Source organism: Podarcis melisellensis (genome assembly GCF_964234715.1).
Source record: "Podarcis melisellensis genome assembly, chromosome: 1".
NCBI lineage: Eukaryota > Metazoa > Chordata > Lepidosauria > Squamata > Lacertidae > Podarcis > Podarcis melisellensis.
In genome coordinates, this window is record NC_138528.1 from 40470720 (window position 1) to 40485209 (window position 14490).

Genomic DNA, 14490 nt, shown 5'->3' on the forward strand with positions numbered 1-14490 from the left:
GAATTCTGATTACATGACCTTTGTATCCAGCCAAAATGGCTGCCTTGGTATAATCATATCATTGTAGAGTAGGAAGGGACCACAAGCGCTGGCAATTCAGAAATCTCAACTAAAGCATCCCTGACAGATGGCCATCCAACCTTTGCTTAAAAACCTCTAAGGAAGGAGAGTCCACCACCACAATTTTATTTAGAAAATTATATAAAATTGAATAAAGCATTAGGAGAGTACTATATACAACAATTGGCTGTTGTTTGGGTAAACTGTATAAAGAGGTCAAAACATTCAATTTTAAAATATGACGTAGCTGAACATAAGTGTTTTCTTTTCTTTTCTTTCCCCCAGTAGGTGATGTCCAAGTATCATGCTACAGAATTCTTTGTAGCCTGTACTCTCTTGGAACTGGAAAGAACATTTATGTTGAAAGGTACTTAACAGAAAAAAGCTGAATACACTATGAAAAGCTGCTCTAAGCATATTGCTGAGTTAAGAGTGATTGTGCCTCTATAAAGCACACCAGTAATCTTTGGTAGCTGAAGCATTTCCTTACAAGCAAGCTAAACATTGTATTCTCCACTGGGCATTAGGACACTTCCTAGTGTGACTGCGTTTGTCCTACTGCTCGAAGGCAGGAAATTTGGTTGCTCCAAAGGTAGTTGGTGTGTCCACCTCCCTTCTTGTATTCAGAATGTATTGGGAAAGGCTTCTAGAAGGCAGCCTTGAGGCCTGCAGTTCTCACCATGCCTCCTTTTACACTTCAGCCACACCCACTTTTTCATGCTCCTCCCCATCCCAGGTTGTCAACTGGTCAATGCAGCCTTTGGCTTGATAGCCACTCTTGGCTCACTGGAAGCCAGAAATGTTTCAGTGAAATGTTGCTCTGGAGTTTTTCAGAGCACCAGTGTGTCTGCAATTTTTTAAATATCAGTTGTGGAAAACTGAAGCGGCGGGGGCATACAAATCAAGACAAAATAAATGGTGGCTGAAATGAGACAGGCAGAACAGCTTGCCAGTATTAGCTTGCAAGTGGAAATTCACACAATTGTGGTGGTCACAGGACTCCCTCCTACATATTGAGTACATTGGTGACTGTCAGGGAAGAGAATGCAATGGTAGACCACCCTTGCTTGCCTGGCTCCAAGAGTGGGCCACGTGGGGAACAGGCCACTTGCCAATCACTCGGCAGGGCCTACCAAGAGCTGGGACCAAACATGGTGTGTAAACAAGTGCTGCCATGCCTTCAGCTCCCACGTGGCTGCCTGTTAAATGTGCTTGGAAATGCTCTAAAGCCTTAAATGTACCAGTATTGCCTGCCTGTAAGTCCGGGCTGGCCCACCCATGAGACAAGGTGAAGCGGCCACCTCAGGAGGCAGCAGATCTGACCTCCACAGAATGCATTGTCCACTGCTGCTTCCGCCGCAGCAGCAGCAATGGCTGCAGTACGTTCTTTGGAGGCCAGATCCGCCTCCTCCTTGGAAGCACCCCTAGTGCTGGCTTTATAATGGCCTCTTGACAAGTAGGAGGCTTGTCCCCCAGGACAAAATGGCAGGGGCTGCCTTGTAGAGTCTCCTGGATTCTGCACCCGCCCAGTGTGATTCAGAGCAGGGTTATTTTCCCCCCTTGTGACGGCCTCTGATTCCCACTTTAACCATTGGGTAAGGTTGATTTGACACACAGCCTTGTTCCCAATGTAGATCTTCACTCACCCCCTCCACCCTGGTGTAGCGTGTGTGCCATTTTGTGGTTCACCTCGGGCCAAAATGTCTTGGGTGGCCCTGCTACAAGTTTGCCAAAATTTTAAAAGTGTAAGGCTGTAAATGCCTCTCTGTTGTTTAAGCAGGTGAGGTGGGGAGTGGGAGTCTAGGACACAGAACTAAAAACAACAGCTGATCAGTGCAGTTTCACTGTTAAGCAGGGCAAACAATGGTCGCTAAAAAAAAATAGCATCTTGCTATTTGCTCAAAAAATCTGATAGAAAAGTATGTGTTAGGGAGGGGGAGATAGAGAGGTTTTTGTTTTGTTTTTAACTGCTTAGGTTTTCTCTTTCCCCTCCTCAGTTTGACAAGCCCCACACTCAATGAAAGAGATCATATTATGAGATAATTATTTGCAAGGCCATCTATTATTATCATCTCTCTCCCCTGCATCTAACTGCTTAATGAGGTTCCTTCCTAGATGTTCTGAACATTTTGTAAGTCACTTTGAGTAACTTTTTGTAAAGCAACTCATAATTGCAGTTAAAACTTTTTTAAAAAAACCTTCTGCATTAACTGCTGATGTTAAGGAAACATTTCTGTAAGGGTTGTTTCCCCAATTCTGAGTTGATTTCACATTCAGGCTAAATTGGCTGACATTCTCCTCAAGTGATTAAAATATTTTAAAGGGGCTACTCAATTTGAGATTTTCTGACCCTCAACAGTGTAAGATTGTGATAATCAAAATTATACTGCTGAAATATAGGAAGCTTTGACTAACTAGGAGGGGATTTTTGTGTGTGGAAAGACTAAGCTCTATCCAGCTCTGGTACTGAATTTCTGGGCCAATAATTCTTTAATCACTGTTTTAAAACAACAAAGTGTGTTGTTGTGGCATACTAAAGACCAACGATTATGTTATGACAGAAACTATCATGGACTCAAGTCCACTTTTCAGATACATAAAATCTTGGAGAAAATTATAATGTGGGAGTTCAGTGGCAATGAGTTTCAAAAAGGTAGTGACTGATCATGATAGATTAAATCTGTGTTCAATGTGCACACCTTCTGCAGTAGCCAATTAGTGATAATTGGTGGGGATAAAAGGGATGGGTGAGTTTTGTGGAGGAAAGGAAGGGCCATTGGGACCTACTGATATTGTGTCCAAGGGCACCCGTTAACTTGAAGCCAGCCCTGCACCCTTGATCTCACACCCTTCTATTTTCTGTGGAAATCGGTACAAACAAAATATCAATCCATAATAATGAATCCAGTTTCTTCTCCTTGCCACCAGATTTCAAATCAAATAATATACAATTGGTTTATTAATTTGATCAAAATAAATCAATCTATTCATTCCAAAAAGTTACTACTAGTATTGAATACTGTGAGGTACAGAAACCTGCCTGTGCCAACTAGGATTATGACTTGAAATTTGGTCCCTGAGAGTGTGGCTTCATCTATTGCTCAAGGAAAACAATTTCTTCGACTGTTACTTTGGATTATCCACAAGATGTGGTTGAACATGACACTGCCTTCCAGATTTAAATATACTTGCCACCCAATTAGACTATCTAATTTGGAAACATTGTTGATAGGGAAGGACTGTTAAGAAAACATTGCAAACCCAAACTTGCTACTGATAAAATAAATGTAATGTGTGAATTGGATTTGAAAATAATTACTTCAAATATATTGTGGGGTTGGTTTTTTACTTCAGATGTATTGTGAAAGAACTGATAGTGTTCTTTGGTTTACAGACAACGTCCGGCTCTTGGTGAGTGCTTAGCGTCTCTTGCAGCTGCCATTCCAGTAGCCTTTCTTGAACCTTCTCTCAATCTTTACAATCCACTGTCTGTCTTCAACACAAAAACTGCAAGAGAGAGAGCTAGTAAGTACAGTACTCTGCTACAAAAAGTTGGACTGAGAAATAAACTGCATCCTTATTGTCTGTTTTTAGACCTTTATTGCACTATATTTGGAACTATCATCATATATTTCCACTTACCTCCATTGATAGTAGTGTTTGATTGAAATTATTGTGGAAATGTCTTGGAATGGATATGTTTATAGCTTAGTTAAATGCTAAGCATTTAGCCAGTTCGCCATGCTATTTTATCTCTGTGCCCATTTAAGTGCATTTGTGAAATTAGGTAGCCACACTAATGTATGTATGTACACTAATCTGTACATACTATATTCATACTTGACTCTTCATGCATTCAAACGATGATCTTATTTAGATTGTTTACACCAATACAGTCACAAACACCCAGACATAATTCTGAAGATTGCAGACGCTGGGGGGGGGGCGGGATCATGATTATACAAATGGTCAGGAAATTAAGTTTGGTTGTCTCTGTCATACTTTACACTCTCCATGAAAATCCAGCCATAGAAAACCTAAGGGCACATTTCATGAAAGTGGTTTTGAATGTTTAAGGGGGCCCTGGATCACCATTATTCGCCAAAACAAAAACTTTGGAAGAACAAGCGCTTTGAAGGGAATCAAATTGTTAAGAATTTGGAATGCAAGGAAATTTGCTAATAGAATGGCAAAAATTCACTCTCTACTTTATGAAATCTTGAAAGGTCTGAAATATCATTCTGATAAAATCAAGATTTGGACTCTGCCATTTGTTATGCCTCTGTAATCTAAAACATTTCAGAGTAAATGAATTTCAGAGCAGGGGGTGCTGTAATCGCAGCAGGAATACAATCTGTATGACACCTAAAGTATAATGAATGTGAATGAAAGCTTTCTGAGGCCCCTCTTTCTCCATGGCTAGTGTTGGTTCCTGATTTGGAATGGGGGGGGGTGACTATCCATCAATGTTATCCAAGCCAAAAATTATTGTTGACCAATTGCTTCCCTTTCCTCCACTCCCTGAATCAAAGCAGTGGCTGAAGAAGCCCTCCTATGGGAAAGAGGCAGGGGCATACTGGCTTTAGCTGATCAAAGCAGAGAGGCTTAGAGCTTTGCTTCTCAACAGCAGTTGATGAAGCCCCTTGTCCCCAAACTTTATTTCCTCTGGAAAGAGAGATGAGGGGTATCTTGGCCTCAGCTGCTGGTGGGTGGCAGTGTTCATGATAGTGGTGAAGGACAACACTCAAGGAAGCCTTGCTGATTTATCCTGATGTGGACAGGCATTCTGGGCACCAGGACAACATAGCAGTCAAGTGATCCTCAATCTTCCTCACAATCTTTGAGCTAGAAAGGCAGGGTGATCATTCCATAGTTGGCACAATATGCCTCACCCACCTCCTGCAGCTTCAAAGTTGGGGAAAAGGCTGGTTGCTTATTACATTGTCAAAGAGCGATGCCACACACACCATCCTAAGCACGATGACCATAAATGTTAAAACCTAAGTGGGTAGCAGAAGACAATCTGATATTTTATCATTTATCCGCTGTATCTGATAAATGCATTGCATTTATAGAAATAAAGGTTCAGTTGGTTCCATTATTGGAATGGAGTTGATTTTAGAGTGTGTGCTGTTACTGCTTTAAACTGTTTTGTATATGCAATTGTTTGTTTTTAATTGTTTTTAATTTGCAGTTGTTTCATATGTTTTTATTATATTGCTTCAAGGTACAATTGGTGATTCATAAATGAAATAATAATAACATTAAAACCTTTTTCAATTGCTTCATGACTATTTAATCCACAGAATGCAGTAAATGTAAAGCCATCTTTAAAGGAACATGCTCATCTTTTGTTCAACTGTACTTTAGTTGCTAACATGCTATTGTTTTTCTGGCATATAGTATTCTGGCAGCACAATCATTTATGCCACAACATCTGCTTTGTGTAGATTTTTTAAATGGCATAGCATTCAGTCATGTGACTCCACATTACTCAGAAGTAGTACACATTGTAAACACAGGTTTACCACATTATCTGATTGTAAGAGCTCGGCCCAAAGTGTTAATAACTTAATAAAAAGCTCCATGTAAAGCATGGAACCAAACAAAAAACAAAAAACCATTACTGTTGAACAGTAGAGGGAACTAATGAATCATGTTTGTATCCATGCAGAATGTGTCAGAGTTACGGTGGAAGTAAAATGATTTAAATTGTGCTTTAGCTATTTTAAGCATTAAGTATGTTAACCACCCCAAAATTATTGTGTCATAATATGAAGTTTTAGGCATGCCTGAAACCGTAGAAGAAATGTGTCCAGAAATCCCTCACTTGGATGGCTTAATGAAAGAAATAAACAGCTTGGCAGAATCTGGAGCCAGATATACTGAAATGCCACACGTGATTGAGGTGATCTTGCCCATGTTATGCAACTATCTATCATACTGGTGGGAGAGGGGGCCTGAAAATGCTGAAAGTACTGGCCCCTGCTGCACAATGGTAACTTCTGAACATCTCAGCATAATACTGGGGAACATTTTGAAGATCATCAACAATAACCTGGGGATAGATGAGGCAACTTGGATGAAGCGAATAGCAGGTACCTCGTGACAAATTTCATTTAAACAACTGATTACTAGAGCTGCTTTATTTGTCAATACCAACAAAACATTAATTCTCCAATAGTTGTACTTCTTTTACGAAAGCTTTCTCTCACAGTCAGATTTACATTTTAGAATCAATGTTTTTTATTAAATTAGTTAAATGGTAAAATCTCAGTAAAATCTAAATAATATATGCTTGGTTCAAAAATTGGGAGTCCTGCATTCCTGAACAAGTACCTGGTATCATTATGTGTTTGGAAATAATTTTTAATATCTGTAGAGCTAGGAGAAAATACTATCCATTAATTAAGCGCATGTAAGTCTCCCTGAAAACTCTTATGGCACAGACCTGTCCTGTTTTTAAAGCTACAAAATGGATAGATACATATATGAAGAGTTCTCATGGTTTTCATTTGATTGCATCAGATGTGGTCCACAGCAGTCAGGAAAATATTTTCATCTTTTATTGAGACAAAGGCCTAGTTTAGTTGTAGTGTTAGCATTTTTTTATTTTACATTTTGTGGGTTCTCCAAAAGAAAACTCATTGAACCATCTTAAGAAGAATGAAGAACAAGTTGATGCAGTCAGAGCACGGCGCTCAAAAATGCAGATGTTGTATGTTGCTGGCATGGTGGAGAAGAGCAGAAAAAGAGTGTGCCCAGGCAGGGAGGATATATAGCTACTCCCTCTTCCTGTCAGGGCACAATGGGAGTGTTCTTGCTGAGTTCTCTCTAGCAGATTTTACAAGAAGACTCTGTGAGCCTCAGCCCCTATCATGTGACTATCTAGCAAATCATGAATTGTTAGTTTGACTGCATTTAAATATCCAACAGTCCAATTGGTTACTTACATGTGGCTTGATTAAGCCACTTGATAGTTTGAGTACATTGTTTCACATATACAACATTTTTAATGAAAGAACCCAAGATCAGATACATAAATTCCCTGTCTTGAGGCAGGATTACTATACATTTATTAAACATGTATAATGTTTATGCTTATTTATTTAAGCAAATTCTATGCTGTTTTACATAGCCAAAACAAATCTCTAAGCAGTCTACAGCATATCTTAAACCAGGCATAGGCAAACTTGGCCCTCCAGATGTTTGGGGCTACAACTCCCATCAGCCCTAGCTAACAGGACCGGTAGTCAGGGATGATGGGAGTTGTAGTCCCAAAACATCTGGAGGGCTCAATTTGCCTATGCCTATCTTAAACCATCAAATGCAATATTACAATATGTTGTGATACCTGAAATTTGGTGAATGTCAACCTGCAGATGTGACTATTGATTATCCCAGACAGATTGTCTGGATTTCTAAAAACTCAAGAGATACACATCAAAATATAATGGTTAGAATTGACACTTGCTGATAAGTAGGGAAAATCTTTTCGGGCATTCCCCAAACTCGGCTGGAATTGTCAGCATTCGTATGTGTATGTGAACATTCATCAAATTCTTGATATCAAGCATAACCTAATATAGAAGTATTTCTGCCTGTATACTTTCAGGTTATACATAATCAGGCAGATATGACTTTAGACTCAGTTCATATATAACAGTGAACCATGGTTTATTGTTATGTTCACAAGTAGCATGAGCCTTGGTCTTGTACAATCCCTCACTATCACATGCAAGGGTAAGAGATTTAACTCTCCTGTGTTTCATTTGAAACAAACAATGATTTGCTGTTGCATCCAAACTCACCATACTGTGGTTTGTTCAAACCAGTTTGTTAACATGCCAGGATATCAAACCATTATCAGTACAAACCACCAATTGGTGAGTTCTGGGTGCATCCAAAATTTCAGGTCATTCCTATACAGAGACAAGTTACATTTCCTCCCCAGAGGAGTGGGGAGCACACGAGCCCAAGATTTAAGTCAGCCCGTGCAAATTACAGGAAAACATGGTTTGTTGTTGCATTGTACTGATGTCTACAGTCACAGTGCTATTATTAGAATGAATGCATTTGTTACTTTTTACAGAGTAACAAAATATGTTTAAATGTATATTTATAGAAATGTGTTTTGTATATAGTGTATGCTCAGCCAATCATTAGCAAGGCCAGGCCGGATCTGTTGAAAAGTCATTTTATCCCAACACTGGAGAAATTAAAGAAGAAAGCCATAAAGATAGTGATGGAGGAGGAACAACTGAAAGCAGACAGTAAAACGGATACCCAAGAAGCAGAACTCCTCATTCTAGATGAATTTGCAGTTCTTTGCCGCGACCTTTATGCTTTTTATCCTATGTTGATCCGCTATGTGGACAACAACAGGTAGGAGAATCTGTGACTAAAGGGGATTAAATGGATTTTTGTATTTATATCCTGCACCTCAACATAAAATTTATGTTCCTAATTTTGCTAACAATAAAACAATATAAAACTAAAAATGGAAAACTACCAAAACGGTTAGTTTAGTTTAAAACAGCAACAGTCCATTTGAATAGATAGTAAAACCAAAACTGCTCTCCTGCTCCTGCCCTAAATTTTGTTATGGACCACCCCAACCAAGCTCTGCTGTGTGGTGTGAGATTCTAGGGGTCTTGGCACTTAATCAGGGTTGGTGTTTCCTTCAGAAAATTTAGGCACAGAGGAGACTGTAGTGTCTTTAATATACCGGTATATGATTTTGTTTATGCATAACTTGTGCCCCAAAGGTAATCTGGTTTCTCTTCAGATTGTATAAATCTTTTGTCTTTCACAAAATAAAAAGGTCTCCCTAGACCCAGTTGAAAGGCAGATAGTTCCTATCTAGGCCATACAATTCAAGGTCGTTTCATGGATCAGCAAACAGTGTTAACTAATGCCAGCAAGTGGAATGCAAGTGGAAAGTTTGATAGCTTTGACACCTGACACAAGGAAGAATAGACTGCTTTCTTGAAAAAATCAATAAGGAATAGAACAAAGTGAATGTTTCTGACCTCAAGCTTCACTAAATTTAGGTTAGGCAGAGAAAAGAACATGTGAATGATTGCCTAAACATTAACTTTAATTCTGTGAAGTACCAGAATAAAAAGAAGAATTAAAAATGTTAAAGATAAATGAGAGTATAAAAATGACACAGCCACAAAAAACAGTTTAATTAAGTTGTGTCTGCTCTCTGCTTCCTGATACAGCTTGCTTGTAACATTTTTACAGTTCAGAATATTTTAGTGTTGTAAAATTCTTATGAATGTCTAAAGGTGTTTAAATGGAAGAATCAGCAATGCCCATTAAAGTATAAAATGATTTTCTGACTTGAAAGCTTGAATCCAAATGCTGCATGGCAGTTTAGACAATTCATCATCAACAAGCACACATACATATTTAAACACAGCACAAACTTTTTCTTAAGCCATATCTGTTTTAGAGACAGTGTATAATTCTAGGGGAAGAAACATTCTAGACCACTTTATGCATCTTATAAAGTGGGCTGTATGCCCTGGAAGATTATACCAAAATGAATGTGCAAATCATTAAGGTGGCCACAGGAGTTACTATCAGTTCTGTTACAAAGAAATCTACAGATGCTCTTGCTACAAAGTAAATCTAGTTGTATCAGATAGGGTGGTGGTTTTATGAAAATTGAATTCAGGCAATGACTGATTTAGGTGTGTCCAAATGACGTGATCGTGCATGTGCAGACAGTGCTGAACCTGGAAGTAGCCCCAAAATGCCATTAAGATGTCACAAAAAGGGCCAGAACAGGGGCAGACTGGGCTTACACATGTTCCACCGACACATGCTGGTGTCCGGAACATAACCCCCACATGAAAAGGATTGCCTATACTTTGAATTGTGATACATGTCATAAATAAATCCTATTGGTTGAATTGAACTTACTTTGGGGTTAATGTGTATAGGTTTGCAAAGGCTGCAATACTCCACAGGCTGTGGAACCTCCAGATGATGCTGAATTACAGCTCTCATCATCCCTGGCCATTGGCCATGCTTGCTAGGGTTGATGGGAGTTGTAATTCAGCAACACCAGGAGTTCCAACAGTTCCCCACACCTGCTCTACACACATGCTTGGAGGTATGTGCCATAGAACTGAGTGGGCAATAGCCAGTTAAACAGTTCTGCTCACTCAAGCACTTTGGCTGCACAATGAAACTTTCTCTCACGCTCCCAATGTGTCCATCACTTGCTCTCTCAACCTGCTCTGGAGGGTTGGGTGAACTCCCAGAATATATTTGTGGTGGGCATCTGGGGAGAGGAAGTTCAGTTGCAGAGAACTTAGGCTAGTGGTGCTGTTTACTTGGCTACTGTCCAATGAGACTGCTGAGTAGATGTATTAGCCCATCAATAAAAGGCAGTAGTGAGCATCCTTCCAACATCCAGAAACACACAGTTTTACACTGCAGTATGGTGCTGCTATCACGCTTTTCAGAAAAAATGCAGGAAGAAGCAATTGAAAGGGGAGTTGTAGGACTGGTAATGTTCAGTATAGAACGTGTTGAAATAATACTGCAGTCTAATAAATGTATTATGGTTTTTTTATTTAGATCAAACTGGCTTAAGAAACCAGATGCAGATTCTGATGAACTTTTCCGAATGGTAGCTGAAGTCTTCATTCTCTGGTGTAAATCACATGTATGACAAAGATTCATTTTTTTATTCTTATAATACACATATTTAGAAATGTTATGCATATTTATAAATGTCACCAACCTGTTTCTCAGCATTTATGTAAACTGCATTTTGGTATTATATTTATTTCAGAATTTCAAGCGAGAAGAACAAAATTTTGTTATTCAGAATGAAATCAACAACTTGGCATTTTTGACAGGAGACAGCAAGAGTAAGATGTCAAAAGTAAGTCAGAAAGTATTTAGATTGGTCCAAGTGTATCTGCTAAATTATCTGTACTTTGTAACAATGACACAGACTGTCGCAAACTGCATTTCTTTGCCGATATGTTTAGAAGTAGTTGCTTCTTAATATGAAGATCTGTTGTATTTACCATATATTGCCATGTAAATTTTCTGACTAAAAGCCTTTTCCCCTTGATGCACCCACATGATGGGGTGAAGGTTTACCAAAAATGGATCTGAAGTACTTCTTTTTACTTTAGCTCCTTCCCTTTCCACCCAGCTGGTCTTGGGATTTTGATTCTCCCTCCCCTGCCAAATGTTTCTATTGTACTGATAGTGAGTTTTCATCCCCTATTGATACAGCAGACAGTTTGCTTTTCACTGTAGTAAAATAATATTACCTAAAACATAATACATTGTGGGGATATCAAAATTGTTAAGATATATCTGCTCGATCTACACATAGCCCAAACTGTCACTAGAAAAACCTGTATAAGAATATCTGTATGGGAAGAACTGGGGATGCTAAAATGTCTGAGGTTACATCTGAGAAAGTCCACTCTTTCTGAGATGATCATGGGTATTTATTTTTTTTGGGAAGAGGATTGTATTGCATTTCAGTAGAGGAGCAGGGAAGGTCTAAACAAAAAGGCATGGTATCAAATTAATTATCTGAAAATGCAAAACAAATGTTTTTAGCATTTGTCGGTGTTAGAAATAGTGTTATAAATTAAGTCACTTTAATGCATATGTACAGCTGAACACAATGAGATTTGTGAAGCATTCCTCCTTTCCAGTGTCCCTCTGCTGAATCAATGTGCGTGGATTCATTTTTTAAAAATGCATTGACTCAGTGAGGGGCACGAAAATTCAACATTCAGGTGAGACCCAACTATCCATTTGTCTCCCAATGATGGAATGTGGACCATAACACTGGAGCTGATGTGTCTTTAGGAGGAGCTGTCCTTACGTAGATTTATCACATAGGGGTGGGGGGTACATATGGAGAATGTATAATTGTGCAAATCTATTGTAGTGTATGAGCACAAATAATTACTGCCTTATCCAGCTGTTCTAGTCTTCTTAGTCTCTGAAACATACATGCTAAATGATTTTATACATTATAACCTGACATGTATCTGGTACTTTTTCAAGCACCCAATGCTGTCTTGTTGAAAATTATTTTTTAAGTATTTTAACCAGATATTGCACCACAGAAAACCAAGTGTAATTAAGTACCTGTGGTTGGTTGTTATATGAAATTTATTATAAATAATAATACTTTTAAATTTGGCTTTCTGCTATTAAACCAGTTTCCTGTTGTTAAACCTTTCTTGTCAACAACCATATATATATGAATGACCAGATTTTCTTTAATTGTGTAATTACTTCACTGTAACAGTATTGAAGTATCTTTGTGCAATGGAAAAAAGCAGTCATAATATGTTTGTTACTTTCAATATGTCTGTCCCATAGTATTCAAGTTTAATTGGAAAAACTGTCCCTGGCTAGGACTTTAACAGTTGATAACTGCTTAAAAATTTGGGATTTGAGACCATTATCAATTGAAATGCAAGATAAAACAATCCTTTTTTTTTTCTTGTTGAGCGTAGGCATCATTTCTATGTCAATTTCACAACCAATCAGGGGCAGATTTTCAAAAAGAATCCTTAAAGTCAAGATTAGGGACAATTATTACTGGAACTAAATCTTCCTCCCTTTAAGAAGTTCTGTCAGTCTGGTTGTTGTTTGTCCCCTGTCTTTTTCCCATTGAAAGTAATCATCCACTTTGTTTTGGGGGCACATACAGAATTGACTTATGCAGACAAGAATAGCTTGGGAGCTTTGAAAGACTGCTTTCTCCTATGCTAGCAAATTGCCTTGGCAGGCAATGTGTTTCACATATACATGTTCTAGGAGTCCTCTGAATTAAGATCTTTAAGATACTGGCAATAGCACATCTCGGCAGATGTAACTTACACTCATACGAGTCTTAAAAATTGAGATGTTGTTTCTTGCACACACACAGAGAATCAAAATCTACACATTATTAATACTTCAGTAGGGAATAGCTTAGCAACAATACTTGTTATGGCAGTGGGAATAGCTTGACAATAATATGCACTTTAGTTGAGAAGATGAGCTAATGGAGTCTATCCATGACTAAACTAGCATGCACACATGAAAGAGCAAACCCAAAGGCATGAGAGGAATTGGAAAGGCTGGATGGGTTAAGCCAGGCATAGGCAAACTCGGCCCTCCAGATGTTTTGGGACTACAACTCCCATGATCCCTAGCTAACAGGACCAGTAGTCAGGGATGATGGGAATTGTAGTCCCAAAACATCTGGAGGGCCGAGTTTGCCTATGCCTGGGTTAAGCACTGCTTAGGAAGGCATAGTAGACTTCTTCCTCTCTGGGCTGACGTCGCAGACTAGGCCTCAGTCATGTATCACTGGGCAAGGAGGACCAGAAGGTGGCTTCTAAAACAGTCATAGTACACAAAGGTAGGAAGCCAAAATTATTCTTAAAAACACAGTTACAGAGAGAGAGAGAAAAAGATAAGAAAATGGTAGGCAGGACAGAAACAGGAGACACTGTTCTCAGCCTTGGTGGGCAATGCCAAAGAGGTAGAACTGAGGTGCATTGAAACTCCTGGGTCAGGCAAGGAAAAGAGAAAAGGCAGCAGGCAAGAGAAAAATGACTTCTTGAATCTCTGCTTCAGCTAGCAAAAATCTAGGGGGAGCAGGAAAAATAATGGAGCCCTTAAAAGCACTGGCGGAGGAAGGGGAGTGCGGGGGGAGTGCACCGCCCCCGGCAGCGTGATCCCAGTGGGGTGCCATTGTGGCTGCTCCCCCACCCACGCTGGGTACTACGCTTCTGCAGATGGCATGCCACGCCCCCCCAGGACGCCCCTGTGGGCGGCGCGCCACACCCCTGGGATGTGCACCAGCCCAACCCCTGCCTGCTCTCCACCCCCTGGTGCTGGAGCATGAAGCTCTGCCACTGCTTAAAAGGGCTTTTGGAATAGAGAAAGTGTTGGAATCAGCACCTGAGACTGAGAAGCCTAATGAGCTCCCATGACTGCTTGGGGGAGACTTGGGAATCTTAAGGGTGGCAGAGGAGAAGAAGAGAAAGAGCAGCATCGATACCAAGCAGTACAAAGCTGTAGGATTGACCAGACTTCATCATTATCCTGCTTTGGAAGAATACGTTTGTAAGAAGGAGTAGTCTCTACCCAGCAGCGGAGCATATGCCCGCGCTACCAAGAGCGTGCGCGCTCCGGAGGAGGGCGTGGCATGTAGGGTGCCCTCTCCGGCACGGGATAGCCACTCAGGTTCTCGGAGTGGCACGTGCGCCCTACAGCTGGGGCGGAGCAAGCCTCTCATAGGGGCAGAGTGAGCTGCCCCTGGCAGACATTTGGCACGCCACCCACCCGCCACTCCCAAGCCTCCCCCAAGCAGTCAAAATGAAGGGGGAAGGGGGGAAGGCTTGGGAGTCGCAGGTGGGAAGTGCACCGAATGTC

The 14490-nt window shown here is 40.1% G+C and overlaps 1 protein-coding gene across 1 annotated transcript in view; it reads left to right on the plus strand.

Annotated features, from left to right (window-relative positions):
- Positions 1-14490, plus strand: part of RYR3 (ryanodine receptor 3) — a 282690-nt gene that overhangs the window by 202757 nt on the left and 65443 nt on the right. Inside the window, exons 65-70 of the mRNA XM_081886370.1 lie at positions 346-427; positions 3455-3585; positions 5841-6158; positions 8205-8445; positions 10657-10744; positions 10874-10966. Coding sequence (XP_081742496.1) covers positions 346-427; positions 3455-3585; positions 5841-6158; positions 8205-8445; positions 10657-10744; positions 10874-10966 — 953 coding nt within the window. The remainder of the gene's footprint in view (positions 1-345; positions 428-3454; positions 3586-5840; positions 6159-8204; positions 8446-10656; positions 10745-10873; positions 10967-14490) is intronic.